Source organism: Leptinotarsa decemlineata, unplaced genomic scaffold (assembly GCF_025532065.1).
Source record: "Leptinotarsa decemlineata unplaced genomic scaffold, Ldec_3_MD MMD2_P_RNA_scaffold_12, whole genome shotgun sequence".
Taxonomy (NCBI): Eukaryota; Metazoa; Arthropoda; class Insecta; order Coleoptera; family Chrysomelidae; genus Leptinotarsa; species Leptinotarsa decemlineata.
Genome location: NW_027412526.1, coordinates 7,380,765 through 7,401,427, shown reverse-complemented (window position 1 = coordinate 7,401,427; position 20,663 = coordinate 7,380,765). Strand labels below are relative to the sequence as shown.

Here is a 20,663-nt window from a genome sequence, read left to right as displayed (position 1 = left end):
GCCAAAGTAGCGATTCACATTGGATTTGAATTGTTGGAGATTAAATCCATTTGGAAAAGCATATCAAACATCACAACTATTATTTGTGAATCTTGTATGAGCATAGTTTAAACAATAATTGCAAAATAAAGTACTTGAAATAAACAAATTACATATATACCCAAACACAATAATTTTCAAGATTCAATAAATATGGAAGCACATGACAGGTGAAAAGAAATTTTTTTTAGAAGTTTTTAAAGAAACTCCACTTATATTCAGTAGTTATTTGTTATGAATCACTGAATTCCATAAATTTTGCAGAAATAAAAGTTCCCAATTCCTCGTATAAGGAAAGAAAACTTTTCACATAGTCAGTGGCAAATTTCGGATATGCAGTTGGTTACCTCTTTCACAGGCAGATGGGGCGATGACAAACCTGTTGTTTGTTGTTGTTTGTTGTCAGCTTCAGCCTAGTTCGAGAAACGATACTCTGAAGGAATTCGATTTTCATTTATCGGAAATCATTGATATTATGTTGATGATAGACACTATCTTGCATTGTCGAGTGGCCAAACAGCCCGAAATCGGTCTGCAAGTGTATTCTAATAATTGAAAATCTATTGCAGCAGTTGTACCGTCAACAGCATATGCAGGAATAACTTCAGTGAAGAATCCTGCACTGACACCTGTCGGATATAATCCAACGCCCTTCGTGGTATTAGCTAGGGGAGTAGCTGAGTTGAGAATGGCCAGAACGAATTGTTCTTTTAGATGATTTGATTTATAGCCAGTCTTCAAGTATGCCTATTGACTGTATGTGAAAAAAATTAATAACATGTTGACATTAGGCCAGTTAATATAAAAGGAGCTTCATAGTTTTTATAAACATGATTTGAATTGCTCGGTGGGACAACAAACAAACATTATTTATTGCAATTTTCAGAAATATTTTAGGATAACTTTTCAATACATTATAAAGTACACTTTGACCTGTTTCGAAATTTTCATGTTGCATTATTCATTGTTAAATGAAACACGTCGTGTACACTAATAAACAATTGGAACTAGTGTTTATGTCAATTATTCACTTAGCGGTTTTAAATAGTTTGAAGTATTTTGCAATTTTCCCCAATTCATGAGTAGATTAATGACCAACTGCCGAATCAATCAGAAAAGCAAATCTATTTGCAGGTTTGATTTAAAAATATAAATTTGTCATTCACTATTTTAAAATATTGATTATTCATTTGTAAAATTAGAGCAGACTATCACACTGATTCATAGCCCTTTCTTATAATGACCAAGAGTTGAATATTTGTAAAAATGAACTGAATTTGTTTACCTCTATGTAGGATTTCTTTTCAGAAATCTCATCAGTGGATGCTATTTTGTGACAATCCAGGTTTGCTAAAGCTTAGAAAAAGAACAACTTCAAAAATTACCTTGAAGTTGATAGCACCCAGTGCTATTCTGAAGAACAATTCTATAGAGAAGAAGAAAAGTTATGTTCTATGGCAGTGGTAAAATTCACAAAGTTAATAGGCACATAAATGAATATTTCTTGTTCATTTCTAGACTTTATTTTTTTTTGTTAAATTTGTACCTGTATAATCGTTTCCAGAGAGTTTTTTTATAACAATACATTTTTTGAGCTGAGGTCGATTGACTTAGGTGTACCGCAGGGATCGGTTTTGGGCCCGCTTTTGTTCGTTATTTACATCAATGATTTTTACAACTATATGAAGCTATGTCACAGTGTACTATTTGCTGACGATACAGCCTTGATATACTCTTTTATGAATTATACAGCTCTTGTTGATAAGTCTATGCAAAAACAATAAAAAGCGGAGCACTGGTTCAGTGTAAACAAACTCATGATAAATAAGGAAAAATCACAAAACATGATTATTTCTATGGCACTGCCACTAGCTAAAATCCAATGTGTCAAATTATTGGGTTTTACTGTGGACAATAGGCTAAATTGGTCAAGCCACATTTCAAGTTTGAAAACTAAGCTATCGAGTGCCTTATTTTTACTTAAACAGCTGAAACCAATAACAAATTTCACTACGTTGAAAATAGTACTTTGCTTGCTAATACAGTCTCACATTTCTTACGGTATTCTACTTTGGGGAAATTCTAGTGATGCCCAATGCATTTTTATATTACAGAAAAAAGCTCTGAGAATTCTTGCTGGAATCGGTTTTAGGGATTCTTGCCGTGAATCATTCATCACTCATGAAATTATGTTGGTGTCTTCCTTGTATGTTTACTTAAGCCTATTAGATATTCACAAAACGGCCCCCTTGTTTCCCAAGAAATTCAGTTTACATAATCACGATAGACGTAACAGTCATTTTATTAGACCTCAACGTTTCAGACTGATAAAATCACAAAAAAGCTCCTATGATTTTAAATTGTATAATGCATTTCCTGCCAATATTAAAAATATGAATATGTTTTGTTTTAAAAAAGTTATAAAAAAATATTTTAAAAAAACTGTTTTTATTCCACTTCAGAATATTTAGAATATGTGCGTAGACACACTTTTGAAGCAAGAAAGATGCTTGCCGAACCTCCACACTTAATTTGATTATGTTGTAATGTACCCTGTAAACTTGTTACAAATTTTACTGTTCATTTCATTTTATAGAAAACTTTGTACCTTGCACCTATTTGTTTTTCTGACTTGTCATAAATGTATTTTATACATAACATGATCAAATAAATATATCTATCTATCTGTCTAATTTACGTTTTTGATCGAAGCTTAGAATGTGACTCATGACTTTGCACAGAGTATATATTTTTGACAATACTTATTAAATTATTTCTTGCCAAAACCTTAAATTTTCAAATTGAAGGAAATTGTCCGATACATTTGCAAAACACCTCAAACACAAACAAAGATTGACATGAAAATTGCTCGAGCCTAAATATTTAGCAGGTCTGAAATTAATGTGATTGATAAAATTAATTTAGTGTGGCTTTATAATATTATCTGTCTACTGAATTCAAATGTTACGAAAATTTGTTCTCGAAATGAAACACATTGTGCTAGAATTGAGTGAAACAAAAAATTACCTGATCACTGGGAATGAAATCTTATAACACAAACTTTTCTGAAAAGTAATCACAATACCAAAACGAGTACAAATGGAGTTAATGAAGTTAGTAACAATACACTGACTTAAGACGAATCACAATGATCTTTATAAGATTTGAAAACAGAAAATTTACAAACATAATGCAGAACAATCATGAAGTATATGTACATTTCACAAAATGCTCGTGAATGACATGTGATATGTACAGGACGACTGCAGACTGTGCGATTTTGTGCAACGAAAAAGCAATACAATGTTAATGGGGCTATAATTATTATGTACACTGAAATGAAATGTTTCGCAAAAATATGGAAAGGTACAGTTGAAAGCATATAAGCAAATAATTATCTAATAAATACTTACCTCCTCCTTGGTTAAAAATAACGTTTTTACTTGTTCAGTTATGAGCGGGAGCAATATCACTCTACATTCAGGATACAAAAATATTTTGCTATGAATTATCTCATTTATTGTCATCATCTTCTGTTTTGTCAGTCGGCCCAATGGCATTTTGGTGATCATGTCAAATAAAACATTGCTGCAAAAAAGTTTGTAAAAATGAAAGACTTCCTAACAGCATTACACACATTTTACATAAAATAATGTTATAATAAATAATTGAATGGCCACCATTAAATAAAAAATCTTTCTTTGAGAATAGTATCGAAATTATCTCATAAGTATCGGTATCTTTGAGCTAGCATAGCTGACATTACCACAAAAATAATAATCAATCACTAATAATTTCAAACTATCATTTTTCAATACATCTTTAATATATGGTTTGCTTTTCATGTTTTCACAAACAACCATTAGTCACCTTTTGTTCAGCGGCAGCATAGAAATCGCCAGGTTGGTTAGTTGACAGTGATTGAAAGAACAAGTATGTTTAAAAATTAAAAAAAACTTTTGAAGGTTTCTGTTGGAGGACGATTTTTGCAACTTACGTTGCATCATTCTTCAACATAACAATTTTTCAGTTACGGTTTATCTTTTTTTGCCTTTGTATCTACTTAGTTATGTTATACTTTTGAATTATTGTTTTTGAATCTTGACTATAGACATTTATGTTTCTTGGGTAAATGAATTATTATTCTAACTAATTCCTTGTATTCTAGTGATTTATTGCACATAAACTTTTTTGTTTTTGTACCTCAAAAACACAGTTTTCTAAAACTGTGTTTTTGAGGTACAAACTCCATATTTCGCATTAATCATTTGAAAAACAATAAAACAGTTTGTTCAAACTATTTTTTCCTTTTTTTTGGATCATCTGTCATTGACAATTTGTAATGAAATGATTTCAAGTTATTGAAGTATTCATATTATCCATGACAATACTGGAACTTATATCACATTATTTCAAAAGTTTTGTCCATTTTAATGTCATGGGTTTTTGTAGCTCCATATCTCAATAAATATTTATTCTACTGTGTCGTGTTATACGTTGATTGATAGAGAATTTTGGACTTTATACATTGATATATTGACACAATACAACAACACAAGCAGAGAGTATTAGATGGCTAGGTGAAGAATGGTTTTCAAAGCGGGAAACTGATATTAAAGATTAGAAGGTTATTTAAAGAGTTAGCCAATCGAAGAGTTCTGGAAATAAAGCTGTTGTATGAATAATTGAATCTGTGAAAAGAAACGTAAAACGTTTACACCTGTTTAGTCGAACGACTGGGGACATGTAAAGATATTTTGGAGAGAAACTCGGGGCTGATGCTCAGTCCGTTGATAATTTTGAATAGAAGTATTAAATCTCTATGTATTCTGCTAGCCTCAAAACGAAGTATGTTCAAAATGCATTCCAATGCAGCATAGTCATAGTATACACGCATCTTGAAGGCAATATATCGGAGGAAATTGTACTGAACAGCCTCGAGTTTCACTTTCTATGTAACGTAATGAGGGGACCAAACTGTGGAACAATAATCGATATAAGATCTAACCAGGGAAAAATTAAGAAATTTAATAGCAGTGATGTTGGTGAAATCACAGGTGGTTCTCCTTATAAAGCCAATCATCTTCATAGATTTTTTAATTACAGCGGAAATGTGTGATTTATAGCTAAATGTGAAGTCTGGGATCACACCTAGATCTTTGGTTTCAATATCAGAATGTAAGGTCCGATTATTAATACTCATTCGAAAGTGATTGGTGATGTGTTCGATGAAAGCGAAGAATTTGGCATTTGGATGCATTCAAACACATAACATTTTGCGAACACCAGTTAGATAGGCAAACTATATCGTTTTGTAGACACAATGTAAATAAATCATTTTAAAACATTTTAAATCATCGGCAAATATCAAAGCTTCACTTTTATGGAAACAGCTGATTAGATCGTTGATAAAAATGTTAAACAACAGTGGTCCCAAATGTGAACCTTGTGGAACACCCGATGTAACTGCGATGTAACAATTTGCGTTCTTTCCGTAAGATAGCTCTTGAGCTACTTCAATATTTGCCCGTCAACACCATATTAACAGAGTTAATGGTTCAATAATCATGATTAACTTCGTCAAAAGCTTTGGAGAAATCAGTATACTTAGAGTCAACTTGCAAACTCTTAGACAGAGCATCAGACAAAAAATCAACGTAGGTATTCAGACCCAGTTCAGCCGACTTTTTGTAAATCTGAATTGTTGAGTCCCTATTCCCCGTTATAAGTAAGGTGATAAAAAATTGAAACATCGACTGAACTCATCACGTTTCGAAGTATGTTCTTCTTTGCTTTTGCGCAACCAAAACGACCCTTTTCTTTTGGATCAAATTGTCACGTTCGATGGAAAGTGGATCCTATAAGACAACTGGAGACGTTCAGGACAGTGCATAGATATAAATTAGCCACCCAGGCACTTCCCAAAAACAAAATCCCACCAAAAAAGACCATGGTTATTGTATGGTGGTCAGCGGCTGGTGTAATTCATTACAACTTTCTGCAACCGTGCCAAACCAGCACAGCAGAGTCCTATTCTGAGAAAATCGATGAAAAGTACCGAAAATTAGGTCTCATCCTGCTCCACAACGACTTTCCGCACGTTTCACAAATAACCGTCCGAAAATTAAATGAATCGAGCGGGGAAGCTCTGACAAGACCAGGCAAAAACAGCCTTCGTCGACTTCATCAAATAACGAAGACACAATTTTTATGCTGGCGGAAATAACTGACTTGTGTTAGTTTGGCAAATTGCACTGATCCAAATGGAGCTTATTTATATTAAATTGAATATAAGTTTTCACTAGGAGATTACAGTTTAAAGCAACTCATAAAAACAGACAAAACTTGGAAAACAACCTAATAGTATTACATATAATTTCAATAACAAAGTCTTCGTGAGACGATTGTTAAGGTGTACTTTTTTAATTTCTATGCTATTCGCGAGTGTTATTTGAACTGTGATTTGACCATAACTACTGAATTTGCAATATGTTGGTAGCAACTTTTAATTTGTTGTTTTAATATTTCATGTTTCTCAATGTCTTGATTCATTGTGAAAACAGGCAACCTTTGCATAATTACATTTTTTCACAAACCTTATATGGTGTAATTACCCAAAAAATTAAACCACTCACCTCAGTTCAACGTGATTAAAAACTAACAAAATATCAGGAATACAACTTGGGAAATACTTCAAACAGGCTCCTTGCTCCCTGATCAGTCCCTCGATATCGGAGGACATCATGGAATTGATATCTTTCAAAAGACTTCTAATGTTCGCGTTGAAGTCGTCTTCCGGATCATTTTCGGGGTAGAGTTCCATGTACAAAATTCGACTTCTAGCTACGAACCTCATGAAATACTGAAAACATTTCATAGTCTTGAAAATCAGATCTTTTGAACTCGACCTTGAATCCGTGGCATTGCTAACAACCGTTTTTAATACTGATATCAGTTTCCTGAAACAAAACACTGTCGACCGATCCGCTCTTTACTGAACGTTATGAATTTTACCTGTAAGCTAATGTGGCACTGAAACTCTCCTTGATATACAAATCTAGGACAGGTTCGAAATGCTGATACTTCCAATCGTTACTAACTAGACCAATAATTTCTAGTAAACATTCGAAAACTAGAGTATCATAGGTGTCAGTCTTTGGGTTATCCATTAAAATATTAAATAAAGCGTCCAGAATATCCTGTAAAAATTTTACGACTTCTTCTCCATCAACCCAACGTAGACCTGTCAAAGAATCGATCAACGTCTCTTTGTGGGAAGCCCAATTCAGCAACCCCAGAAGCTTAACTGAAAAAAAAACGTTGATTTTTCGGTTAATTCGGCTGATATCTAACGAAAGTCCATGACAGATGTATTAATCTGTAAATGTGGGACTTTTGCATAAACAGTTTGCAAAACCTCAGTATTATAATATATACTCGTAATAATAATTATTTGTCTTAAAATTGAAAACTATATTGGAATCGCCAAACGTTTCAACTGCAACTGCGTCAGTCATCTTCAGTGGGAGTTTCAGTTGATACGTCAAGAAGAGTAATTCGACCACGCCAATGAAGATGAATGCCGTTAGTTGCAGTTGAATCGTTTGGAGATTGTGACCGCGACAAAACCCGGAAACCAATCAAAACATTGAAAACTATATTACCTACTTAAACATTAATTATTCAAAATATAACAATAATAATAGCCTTTAATACCCAACAGTTAAAAACCATTTACAGGGTTAACTAAGTATGTTAAAAAGTAATATAGATCTTTATAATTACAAAGAGAGAAAATGAATAACAAAATTATAATATAATAAAATAAATAAAAAAAAAAACTATACCAGATAATTAAAATTAAAAATTCTCCATGAAATACTGAGATGCAGTGTTAACAATATATTCTAGGGAATCAAAATTGATATCACACAAATGTGAAATTAAATTGAAATTATTGCAAATGCTAAAAAGATAGGTGATTTGAGATACAAATTGGTTCTGGCCTGTCGGCTGTAAAAAGTTTTTGTATTTCTAGTTCTGAAATGAGGCACACAGAAATTTATAAAAGATAACACCTCCATAGCATCCACATTGTTGTGCAGTAATTTATACAGAAAAATTATTCCAGCAAGTTTTCTGCGTAATTCAAGACTTTCAATATTGAATGTTATGGTAAGAGATTCATATGGAATATCTCTATTAGGATAAATACCATAAGAGTTGAAGTAAATGAACTTTAGGAAACGACGTTGAACTTTTTCAATTAATGTATTATAGCAATTGTAGAATGGAGACCATAGAACAGAGCCATATTCTAATTTTGACTTTACGTAGGCTACATAAAGAGTAAAAGATCTACAATTGCTAACTATAAAGCCAAAAACTCTCAATGCTTCACTTACTTTCGATCTAATGTGGTTGGAGAAAGAAAAATTTTGATCAAAATATACACCAAGATATTTAATTGAGTTATTTCGTGACAGTGAAATGGTATCTACTCGATAATTGTACTCGATGACTGACACTACTTTACATTTGGATGCATTGAGATATAGTTTGTTAACTTCACACCAAGTCTGTATATTTTCTAACTGTTGTTGCAATGTATTACAGTCTTCGATAGTTTCGACAGGTAAATATACAGGGTGTAACTGAATAAGTGTAAAACATTTAAGGATGTGATTCCTCATCGAAAAAAAGATAGGATCTTTCATATAAAGAAACTTCATTGGAGCATCCCTTGTTAAGATACAGCCCCTTGAAGGGGCTACATCGCGAACAGGAGTACGATAAACCAAATGCTGTAAATGACCCCAAATAGAGAAATCGAGAGGATTGAGATCCGGGGATCGAGCGGGCCATTTCCGTGGTCCTCCTCGACCTATCCACTGATTTGCATATGTTTCAGTTAAATGCTGACGTGCTACTTGACTAAAATGGGCGGGAGCCCCATCATGCATGAGAAACATATCCCTTCTGACACCCAAAGGAACTTCCACCAGCAGTACTGGATGCACTTCTCTTAAAAATTGAACGTATGCCTCACCATTTAATCGAGGAGGTAAAAAATGAGGCCCAATTAAATCATCCCCAATAACTCCGAGCCACACGTTAAGAGAAACCTGTTCTTGATGGTTAGTTTCGACAATAGCGTGAGGGTTTTCATCAGCCCATATGTGGTAATTATGAAAATTGATAATCTTGTCCCGAGAAAAATTACATTCGTGTGTGAATTCTATCGTCTTCAGAAAGTCACATTTTCTTCTAATCGTTTCCAGCATCCAATTGCAAAATTCAAGACGGTTCGGAAAGTCTTATAGTAACAGTGTCTGTACTCCTTGCAGATGGTACGGGTATAAGAGTTGTTCCTTTAAAATTCGAAATACCATCATATGATCAACATTTAGCTGGAAAGCAATCTTTCTAGTACCTACTGGTAGTAGGTTGTTCTTCAATCAAATTAAGTACTGCTTCCTCAAGCTGTGGTGTTCGTACTTCTCGATGGCGACCACAATACTGCATTCTTTTGTCAAATGAACCATATTCTCGTAATCGTTGATGAAGTCGAGCAAATATTCTATGTGAAGGATGCTGCCGTTGAGGATACATTTCAGCATATCTTTTAGAAGCTTCTAACCCATTCCCCTGCGACAGACCGTAAACGTAATGCATATCATTTGTGTATAATAAGTGAATTATTAAAGTAACAAATTAAGAACAGAACAACAACACACAATTAGTATTAATTCAATTTCGAAAATTCACAAACTGACAGCGTCATACCAATTTAATTGTCACTATCGCTAATAGCGACCTACTAGATAGATTAGTTTCGTATTTTCGCATTTATGACGATGTATCTCTGTAGTTGTTCGTAAAATAATTTTTTGCTTCGAACTGGTTTATTTTGGGCAAAAAACCCAAGAGACATTTTTTATTTAGAATGAAACAGGCTATCGAAAAAAAAATTTCAAATGGTAAACAAATAATAAGACAAAAAGTTACATTGGAAATAAATTTTAGGGGTTGTGTTTTCCACCCCTTACAACCATGGGGTAAACCAAATAAATTATTGGCTAAGTGTATTTTTGGTAGTACAAAACGTCAGGTTAATTTCAATATTGTAACTTTTTTTAGTGCTTGTGAAAAAAATTGTTATACAAATTTTATGTACCTGTATCTTAACAAGGGATGCTCCAATGAAATTTCTTTATATGAAAGATCCTATCTTTTTTTCGATGAGGAATCACCTCCTTGAATGTGTTACACTTATTTAGTTACACCCTGTATTTTCAAATCATCTGCAGAAAATACCTTATTACAATCGATATAATTACTGAGGTCATTAAGAAATAATAAGAACAGAAGTGGTCCGAGATTCGACCCCTGAAGTACTCCAGATGGAGGATTGTAATAAAAAGAATCATAGCCGTTATAGGATACAAACTGTTCACGTTGAAGTAAGTAGGATTTAATTAAAAGTACTGCTTGAATAAACGGCTTGCTCCAAGCCGTTTATTCACCCTTCGAAGCTTGATACCAAATAGTTGTTGGACTACAGTAGGGATGAACTATGGAATCTAACAGATCGTCTCACAGGTCACCGTCATTTGAATCATCATATGTCGAGACTCGGACTGTCGGAAGACAGTGTGTGTCGTCTCTATTTGGAAAATGATGAAACAGCAAAGCACATACTTTGTGCCTGCTCCGCTGGGGACCAAATCAGGTTTTCAGAGTTTAGAACTCTTACCATCTGACCTGAAAGACCACTCACCATACGGCTTCGTTTAAGAAACTGGGTTTATTTGGTCGAGTGTGAATAGGTGTGAGCCACAATAAACCCTTGCGGGTTGCGGTGGAGGGTCGAATAGACCCACTCACTTTGGACCTAACCTTCGTCTACTGCTGTGGTAGACATTTTCAAAGGCGATGTAGTAACGAGCGCAATACCACATCGCCTTTAAAAATGTCTACCGCAGCAGTAGACGAAACGTCAGGCATGAAAACCTGCAGACCACGGCCAGAAAACCCGGAAAATAGCCTTCATACAGTCATCTCCTGCCGTGAAAGTTCACATTCTTCAATCATGAACTATGTTTATATACGTTCAAAAAGACAGGTGAAGCATGATAGAATAAGAAATACTTGAACATAGTTTACAGACCAAATTATAATTTTTCCAAAATTATTTAGGACAATAAATTCAAAATGTCAGTGTTACATATAGAAAAAATAAGCTGACTTGTGATTCCTATTCCAACTTTTATATTGGTCATATAGGAAGAACATTTCCTGATGGAACAAAAGAGCACAATGAAGTTTTTGAAGGAAAGAGTAATTCAATTTGGTGGAGGGGTATTTCATACATCTGGAAGAGAACTATAAAATATCCTTCAGAATGACTGGTATATCAATAGGTTTAAAAATTCAGAATCATTGCTTAACACGTGGTTAAAATTCAATAGTTATTTTGTGAATTTGTGTTCTGAAGATGAAGATGGTAATTAGTTGGAAGAGTTTATTGATCTTCATTTCTAAAGAGATTTTTCATAAAGCAAAACAGTTATGGCATAAATAATCATCGAATGGGCTTATTTCATGCTATTGAAAACGATACTGGTTTGCTTATAGACTGATTGATTTAGGGGTATATTGTACTTATCAAGCTTAATCGGTCCCAAGATCTCTTTATATTTGCAGAAAAAAAAAACAATTCGAGAATAAAACCAATAAAATTCATCGTGTCTACAGCGGTGTTGCCGAGTGTATTGGTTTATAATATCCAATCACAGAACTAAAATATAGTGATCCAATTAGACAGACGCCATTTTTGTTGTTATTGTTGTCAACTTGGTGTGACTACAACTGTTACAGTCCGATTTGTTTGTCACAATTTTCTAATTAAAGAACGTTTCCTTTTATAAAAGGTAGGTTAGGTCATTTCCAACCATAGTTTTCGTGTACATTTTATTTTATGTTGAGAATTTTTTCATTTATTCAAAAGTTAACGGGTTCATATACACTTACTTAAATTTCTGTGATATCAACATGAAAATGTCTACTGCTGGAAATATTTTCAAAATAATGTTTTGTGTTATTTGGATCCTATGTTTAATTCATTTTCTTTTCCAATGCATTTCATGAACTTGTTTCTTAGATTTAGTTGTCGAAAGTGACTGTGATTTTATTTTGAATCACGAATGAATCCGAAACTGTTTATACACTCCGTACATTTTATGATTTGGCAATGTTGATTATTTGTACTGTTCCTATTGGCCAATCGAAGAAGAAGCGGGACTAGGCCCGTGACGTCACGGGCCTCGAAAATCCGATTTTTAATAATTAATTACGGGGTAACAACGGTATTCAGAAAGCTGAAACAGTGCACTATTTTTCAATTTGAAATTACTATCAAATGAACTGTAAAACAAAAATCATGAAACAAGCCCATTCAGTAATTTAGTTACTTATTTGGAAACATTATTTCAATTCTATTCATTTATCTGTTTCGGGAGCACTGGATTTAGTTTACTTCATTATGCAGAGTAAAACATGTGTTGAAGTTTAATGAGCTGTTTTTGTGAAGATCTGGCAATATAGAGTGTTTTCAATATGTTTAAACGATCATGAAAATGCTAAATAAATCAACTAACCATTCTGGGTCAGCTTCGTAGAACAAATATTGCTGGATATGCTGAAAGAATCTTTGTTCGACGCACTCAAGCCAGGAACCTGAGGTTTTTCCTTGTTCTCCTTGATATCCTTGGTTGTAGAAGGCAACGAGAAATAATCTAAGCTAGTCTCGTCAAATTTCTTGTGATCTATTTTGTACACTATTAGGTTATGTTTGGAGTCTGGTAGTGTTGTACCGTCTTCCTGCATCAATTTTACGAAACACATCCCGAAAGGCTTTTCGCTTTTGTCTTTCGCTTCGTTAGACGATCTATGCTTGAACATAAACTTCAAATGACTAGTTTTGAACTCCTCTATTGGTATCGCTACTTTGAAAGTCTCGTGCCACTGTGGCTTGTCTTCATGATAATAAATTACAGATCTGTATTCGTCCACTAATGGAGCACCGCCACCAATGCTTATAACGCCCTAGAAAAAAAAACGTTTCCATTAAGAACAAAACTGTTATATCTTTCAATATTGAGATGCAATCAAATAAATATGCTGCACAACTAATAATAATACAGTTGTAAATTCTCCCCTGAAAAAAAAAGTTACTTCGGCCACCACTGGTCTTCGTCAACCGACTGTGACTTGGCCAAGGTCGCACTCAACTCGACTTGCGCTTCTCGATCGTTCTAAATGTCATGTCGCTTCGAGGGGCTTCCCTATCAGCTATCAGTGACTTCCATTACGATATATAAACATTACCAACAGGCAGATTAGGAAGTCTAGTTGAAAGTGCGTTACGAAGTGACCTGAAAAGGCTGTTTGCTGGAGGCTCTTGAGTTGAAATCAATGTGGGAATGATCAGAATAGTACTTATCTATATTTATCTTTTGATTTTCATGGAATTATTTTCCAGCAGCTTAACTGCATTAACCTTTCTCGATTTCATATCATTTCTAGAAACATGTGGTTCGTTTTCCGATGGCAAGGTTATCGAATCACTACTGAGGCAGCTATACCTATCTGCGTGACATCCGGGTCCAGGAAATGATACAAATACGAAGGTTATCGTATGTCTTGATATAGACATACGATAATCAGACATAGCACTCAAGAAAGTGGCGGTAGACGTCTTTGATATTCGAGAATCGAGTTCCCCATCGATCTCATAGATGGCGCCTTTGCTCTCATCTACTTGGTATACTTAAGATGTCCCCTTATGACATCCATTGAAATTTCAATTATACAAAAATACAACTGAATTTGAATGGACAACAGATTGATATTATCTGGGATCGAATTTTTTAATAAAAATTTCGAGACAACCATTTTCAGACCAATCAAATGATAATACACAATTCAACTCTACTTACAGGAATGGCTTGCCCCTTTTCATTACACACTTTCACGATGGCCTCAACATTCTTATCACTAGTTTTGCTCCCTTTGGTAAATTCACCACCGAGCAACGTTAAGTAAAGATCATTTCTGACATCACCTGGTAAAATAACTTCTGGAAAACCCATTTTTCTTGCGATGGACACGTTACCCAAAACTAAATGTGGGTTTTCTTCTCGTACCTACAAAATTCATACTTATCTATAAAAAAAAAACGAATTCGCGATGAGCCAGTTAAAAATGAGCCATTAAAATATTTCACCACTTACTTGTTTCAAATCTCCTCGTAACAACTTGAAATTAACAAACAGAGAATGATTCTTGTTTTCAAATTTTCTTTTGTTATTATCTTTCTCAAGGTCTGCTCTAGATTATCTTTTTCGCAACTGGAACATAAACAATTATAAATCAAAGCATTTTTTCAACAGAGATACATATTATTTTGCTATTAAAATAACGAAACGATATATCTAACCTAACAAATGGTATGGCAAATTCCCTCTCCAAATCAGTATCTGATTTGCCATTCATATAATCCGTTATATCGAAAGCGGCCACCCCACAAGGTCTCCTCATATTATCACTGTAATTTTTTTTCGTTGGGGGACTTATAGAACTCCTCCTGTGGTCCAACTCTTTGATGTCCATTGCACCTACTCGTATCACTTGACACACCAAATATATTTTTTCTCTGTCCAAGTCTTTTTTGCCCAAATCCTGTCAAACCAGTATATTTCATTGATATATATATACAAATTAGTTTTACTTGATTTTGAAATTGAAAAAAATTATGATATGTGATATTATTCACATATTATTATATGTGATATATTCACATATTATTATATGTGAATATCACATATTATTATGTGTGAATAATATGGAATCCATATCTACACTACAAGGGTTGCCTTTTATATTTCAGGATTAGAGAACAAAAACAAATATGATTCATCGAAAATCACTTTATTGTTTTTCAAAATATTCCTCATGAAGATCTATACACTTTTGCATGCGTTTGAACCAATTGTCGAAGCACTTCTGCCACTCTGATTGAAGTATCTCCAAAACATGCATTCTGAATGCAGCAACTGCTTCTTCATGTGTTAAAAAACGTTGACCGCTCAGTGCGGGAATAAAAAGAAGTCATTCGGTTTCAAGTCAGGACTATACGGCGGATTACTCATCAAATCGGTGTTTTGGGTTCTCAAAAATGCAGTTGTTTGAGCCGATATGTGAGAGCTCGCATTGTCGTGATGAAGATATATGATGGAATCGGCCGATACTTGATGAAAATCCATAACTAATGTATTCTAAAAACACTTTATTGTGGCGAAACACGTGTTGCGTTTTTGTAAAACTGTCTAGTGAAAATCACACAATAAAGTGTTTTTAGAGTACGTTACTTTACTCTTGTTTCAAAATCAAATATTTGAAGGCTCCTCATATATTACTTATGTTTTACTGTATTTTGTGGGTGCATGTTTAGTTTTAGGGGATGCACAAACTTTTATCAAGAATAACTTTTTGTCGAAAAACCCTTAATAAAGAAGTTTTCCATATGGTGCATACTTTGGGGATGACAGTGTAGAACTACAACAGTAAAGTTTATCATACTCACGGTGAACATAACCCTCAAATTATGCATTTGATCCAAGTCACTCATCAGTCCTTCTTTTGTCCACCGAACGACATAGTTTTCTGTGAAAGCTTTGAACTCCTTAGCATCGTATAAAGTCATAAGTAACTCAGCATCATCTGTCATTTTAAATGTAAAGTTTCTAACTGCTACTAAAAATATATTGGAAAACTGCTGTATTGCGGTTTTTGGTTGGATGTCTTTGACCTCCTCCTAGAAAGAAACAAAGATAATTAGTATCCATCAATCTTATGGATTCATGAAATGTTCCAATAATAACACCAAAATTTGTTAAACAAGTAAAATACGCTGCTTTACTCTCAGGCTCTCGAATAATTTCCTTTTAAGCAAATAAAACTATTACAGGCGGTTGTCCAAAGCCTATAGGGGAGGTTTAAACCCTTCGAAATTTTCAAAGTACAAAATCAAATTGGATGAATTATACTGAAATTCTATCCTGACACTAAACTGGTATTTTTAACACCTCGACACGTGTTTCAATCACCAAATGATCATCTTCAAGAGAAAGATTGAACTTGGATGACTTTTTCACAATTATAAAATGGCTTGAACACAAATTAAATGGGAGTTTTTCTAAATTTCAGATTATATGCCACCACATCTCAAGAATACCTTTAAATTCCTTTGTAATTATTAAATTTGGCAATTTTTCAAAGTCAAATTTACATAGAAATATTGACATACATATTGACAAACTTATTAAAAATAAATATAGTTTGGAAAACTAAAAAACACGCTTTTAAAGAACATCGAATTGAAAGGTGAACATTTTTTTTTTCTAAATAAGCTTAAAACATTAACCAACGAAAAATACTATTGTTATTGTAAGAAAAGCGACGAGCACTTGATATACAAAAAATATGGCACAAATCACCCACGCTTTTTTCACACCTTTTCACCTACCTTGAACTTGTTTTTCATCCGTTCTGTGGCATTTTTGTGATGGTAAAACAGCTGAAGAGTACTCGTTTCTTCCGGATTGATTAAATTTCCGTTCTGGTTCCTGACCACCAAATCCAAACCCAGTATTTTATTTCCTATGTCGATTTCTTCGGCAGACTGTTTGGTAACCCGTTTCAATTCATCCACGGGTAACGTCCCGCTCAATATTTTGCTTCGGTGAGTTAGTAGATCATATATTTTGTTCTTGATTGGTTCGAAATTATCATTATGATTCTGAAACAACAAACAATTAGAGTGGTTGGACAAATTTGTGGACAATGCAATAATTAAAAGCACTTTGTGTAGCATTAAAGACATAAAACTGAAATGAAGAGCTGGAGAACCATCGAATAGAGTTTAAAGCTAAACCTTCAGAAATAAAGATATTTCTATTTATTACTAATTGCATTCTTTATAATTTTCATTTTATAGTTGCACTACAATCTAAAAGGTTAGCAAATTGAACAAAGTGTTTGACGATGGATTCGAAGGAATTGGACTATATTTTTCAGTTTTATTTTAAGGCAGTCCATATTTAAATTTGACAAAATAAAGATTTCAGTTCACCTCGACCAGATATTTTTCTGGAGAGAATTCATCTAGTTGAAGTTTAGATGATTCTGCAACGTTACGTGACTGATGTACTGCGAATTATCACGATGCTTCCTAGGTGGCTCGGGGAATTATCAACATTGCCTACCCACAGAACACCTCGACAAAAGGAAGTCGATACCCAAAAAATAAGATTTCAGTTATTTAAAAAAAGTAAAGGCAGACGGTTTTTGTGAACAACTGATTGTCAATATCAATCACATCCAGAACCTCAACAGCAGCAAAAGGAACAGGTGTCCTTCACAAATGGCAATTTTCTTTTTGTATTTTATATTGAATTTGGATGAAAACTAGGAATATATATTATCTTCCGACCTACTAGCAAAACCACAGGACATTAGATTCATGACTCACGTCTATGCCTATAACTTAGTCAACATTAGGAGAAAATACAATGAGTCAGTCGTCTCAGAATTTATGAAAAGCTAAATTAACATTGAAAATAAGGTAAACATATATACCGACCAAAACTCACACTCACTCACATAATGCCACATCAACAACATTCTTTCAACATTCATAACGACATTTTCAATATGAAAAAAATATAAGGTTGAAAGTCGGAAGAAATTTGAAATCAATAAGGAAACAAAGAATTTACTCAATAATTCTTTTCCAACATTCTGCCAACTGTCAAAAGGAAACATGAAGGATGAGTTTCAATTATAAAAATAAATGAGTTAACTGTCAGAAATATTATGTAATAGGTTATGAAAAATACAAGTTTGTGAATAGGATACAAGATTGGACAGAATCCATTCTCACTCTTGCACTTTACAAAAGTAATAAATAAAATTGTAGGCGTAATAAATTATAACAGTGATGAAATAGCAGGTACAACCTTTTATTCAAATTGTCGAGGAGGGTTTGAATTAATGAAGAATACAGCAAAATTGTTTCAAAATTTTGAATTTAGGTAGTAGAATTCTCAACTTTTCCACCTTTTCAACATTTTGATATTTGTTTCATTTGGATCAATTTCAATTCCTAAGTATTTTTTAACGTTTCCTTCTAATATTTTCATTTCATCAGTTATTTGCGATGGGCCAAAACTCTGAAGGTTACTTTTCTAATATGTATTTCGTTCTAGTAAATTTTGTAAGTTAATAAATATGAATCAAATCATTTTTTAATAATTTTGAAATTGTTTGTGGCCCTTTGTTCTCAAGGCATTTAGATAATTGTCGTTTAATCTATGAATAGGTGAATTTTTCCTCAAGTAATAAATAAAATTGTAGGCGTAATAAATTATAACAGTGATGAAATAGCAGGTACAACCTTTTATTCAAATTGTCGAATAACGACAAATATAAAAAACACTACAAATACGTGGCAGTAATCAACAATAATCAATGTGGTGTAAGAGATGATTAGGTTTAATTGCATATTCAGAAGAAATGCTGTTTCGAGCAGTACCTAAAACTGGAGGTTTTAGAATAGGATCAAGAGATGGCACTGGAATGAAGTGCAGGCAAAGATGAGTTGAGAGAATATTAAGGCTGAGCTAGAAGCAAATGTTTAGAATTTGCTGCAGAACGATCTAAGACTTCTTATGAAATTACAGATGACATCTCAGTAAAATAATCCAATTCTGAAAATGTTATGCTCCACTGTGAGAGAAAGTCAAGTGCATCAAATCATCTTCCCAATTATTATCATCAGGCAGGGTCGTCCCTAACAATATATGACATGCCCAAGTTCAGGTGAAAAACACCTTACCCCTTGCCTCTCATATGAAATACGACTTTGTAGGTAAGTGAGACAGTTGCCCGATGGAAAAACAACAACAAACCCTGCTAAAGCCGCACAGAAAGCTGAAGTAAAACCATCAGGCATCTTTGCAAGTAACTTTCTGTATATGTAAAGTAGAAATTAATTTTATTTGGTCGGGACAACCACCGATAGACCGGTTTCGGGGTACTTGCCCCTCGTCAGTACCGAGCAGGTCATTTCAGACTGAGTGAACCGTCTTGAGTATCCCGAACAAACAAAATTATTTCCAACTAGACATAAGCTCTATCTGCAGTTGATTCAGTAGGAAGTACCACTGCGCCACCTGCAGACAAAATCCGGAAGCAACTCCACAAATACATACTGTGGGGTGGGAGTCAGAATAATGAATATTTTCAGAGAGGTGCATAAGATATGACCAAGTTCTGGTAAAAATACTAAACCTTTGTCTCTCATTCCAAATCCTTGCCTCATATGAGAAGTTACTTGCTATGAAGAGAAGAATACTGCATTTCTGGTGATTAAGAAAATAGCTTGTTTTGGATTTATTCTACGCCATAGGTTCCAGTTGTACCTTTTATCATAAACTACATGTTTGACAAAACATTGTAAAAATCATCAACACCTCTCACCTTATATAATTGTTTCCAATGTTCCCCCCATTCCCTGAGCACCGACGTGATTTCTCTGGTAATGGGGGGATCTTTTAAGATGGGTCCGGTAGCGTCAACTCTTTCGCACTGTTTCACGTGCACATAGCTTTTGGGAAATATACCCGTAATATTTCTGTTGTTGATGATGTAGCCATAATACCAGTTGGTTTCCTCCTCCAAAATGTGGACGGCATCTCCGACAGTCAATTTCAATTTGAAGTCTTCTGGGTGGTTGAAATTATAAATTGCTGCAAATGCAAGAAAGAAGATCAAAAAAGGCATGATGGAGTACTGAAGTATCTTTCAATTAATTAGGTTTTCATCTAGTGAAATCACTTTTTACTATACATTTCTGGTCACAGAAATAACATTTTGAAATAGTGTATCCTTTTAATTAATAATAATAATAATAATCATAATCGTCTTTATTACTACAACCACAGAAAAAAATAACAATATTAAGTTATAACTACATATATAAAGTTATAGTAAAAGACGAAGTTCAATTTTCGCAGCTAGAGCAAATAACTGCTAAATTGTTCTTTATATAACTGACATCTGTTTTCAAATTCCATATATAATTTTTTCTCACATCACCCCAATCTAAATTGGCAAAACTGAACAGGGTTTGAATTAATGAAGAATGCAGCAAATTGTTTCAAAATTTTGAATTTAGGTAGTAGAATTCTCAACTTTTCCACCTTTTCAACATTTTGATATTTGTTTCATTTTGATCAATTTCAATTCCTAAGTATTTTACAACATTTCCTTCTAATATTTTCATTTCATCAGTTATTTGCGACGGGCCAAAACTCTGAAGGTTACTTTTCTAATATGTATTTCGTTCTAGTAAATTTTGTAAGTTAATGAATATGAATCAAACCATTTTTTAATAATTTTGAAATTGTTTGTGGCCCTTTGTTCTCAAGGCATTTAGATAATCGTCGTTTAATCTATGAATAAGTGAATTTTTCCTCAAGTATATAATTTCAATAAATCAT

At 33.7% G+C, this 20,663-nt stretch overlaps 1 protein-coding gene across 1 annotated transcript in view; it reads right to left on the bottom strand.

Moving 5' to 3' along the window:
- Positions 1-20,663, bottom strand: part of mbc (dedicator of cytokinesis protein myoblast city) — a 71,674-nt gene that overhangs the window by 47,248 nt on the left and 3,763 nt on the right. Inside the window, 11 exon segments of the mRNA XM_074173454.1 lie at positions 3,453-3,627; positions 6,675-6,998; positions 7,054-7,345; positions 12,699-13,146; positions 14,040-14,246; positions 14,334-14,389; positions 14,392-14,450; positions 14,540-14,781; positions 15,686-15,916; positions 16,628-16,900; positions 19,642-19,910. Coding sequence (XP_074029555.1) covers positions 3,453-3,627; positions 6,675-6,998; positions 7,054-7,345; positions 12,699-13,146; positions 14,040-14,246; positions 14,334-14,389; positions 14,392-14,450; positions 14,540-14,781; positions 15,686-15,916; positions 16,628-16,900; positions 19,642-19,910 — 2,576 coding nt within the window.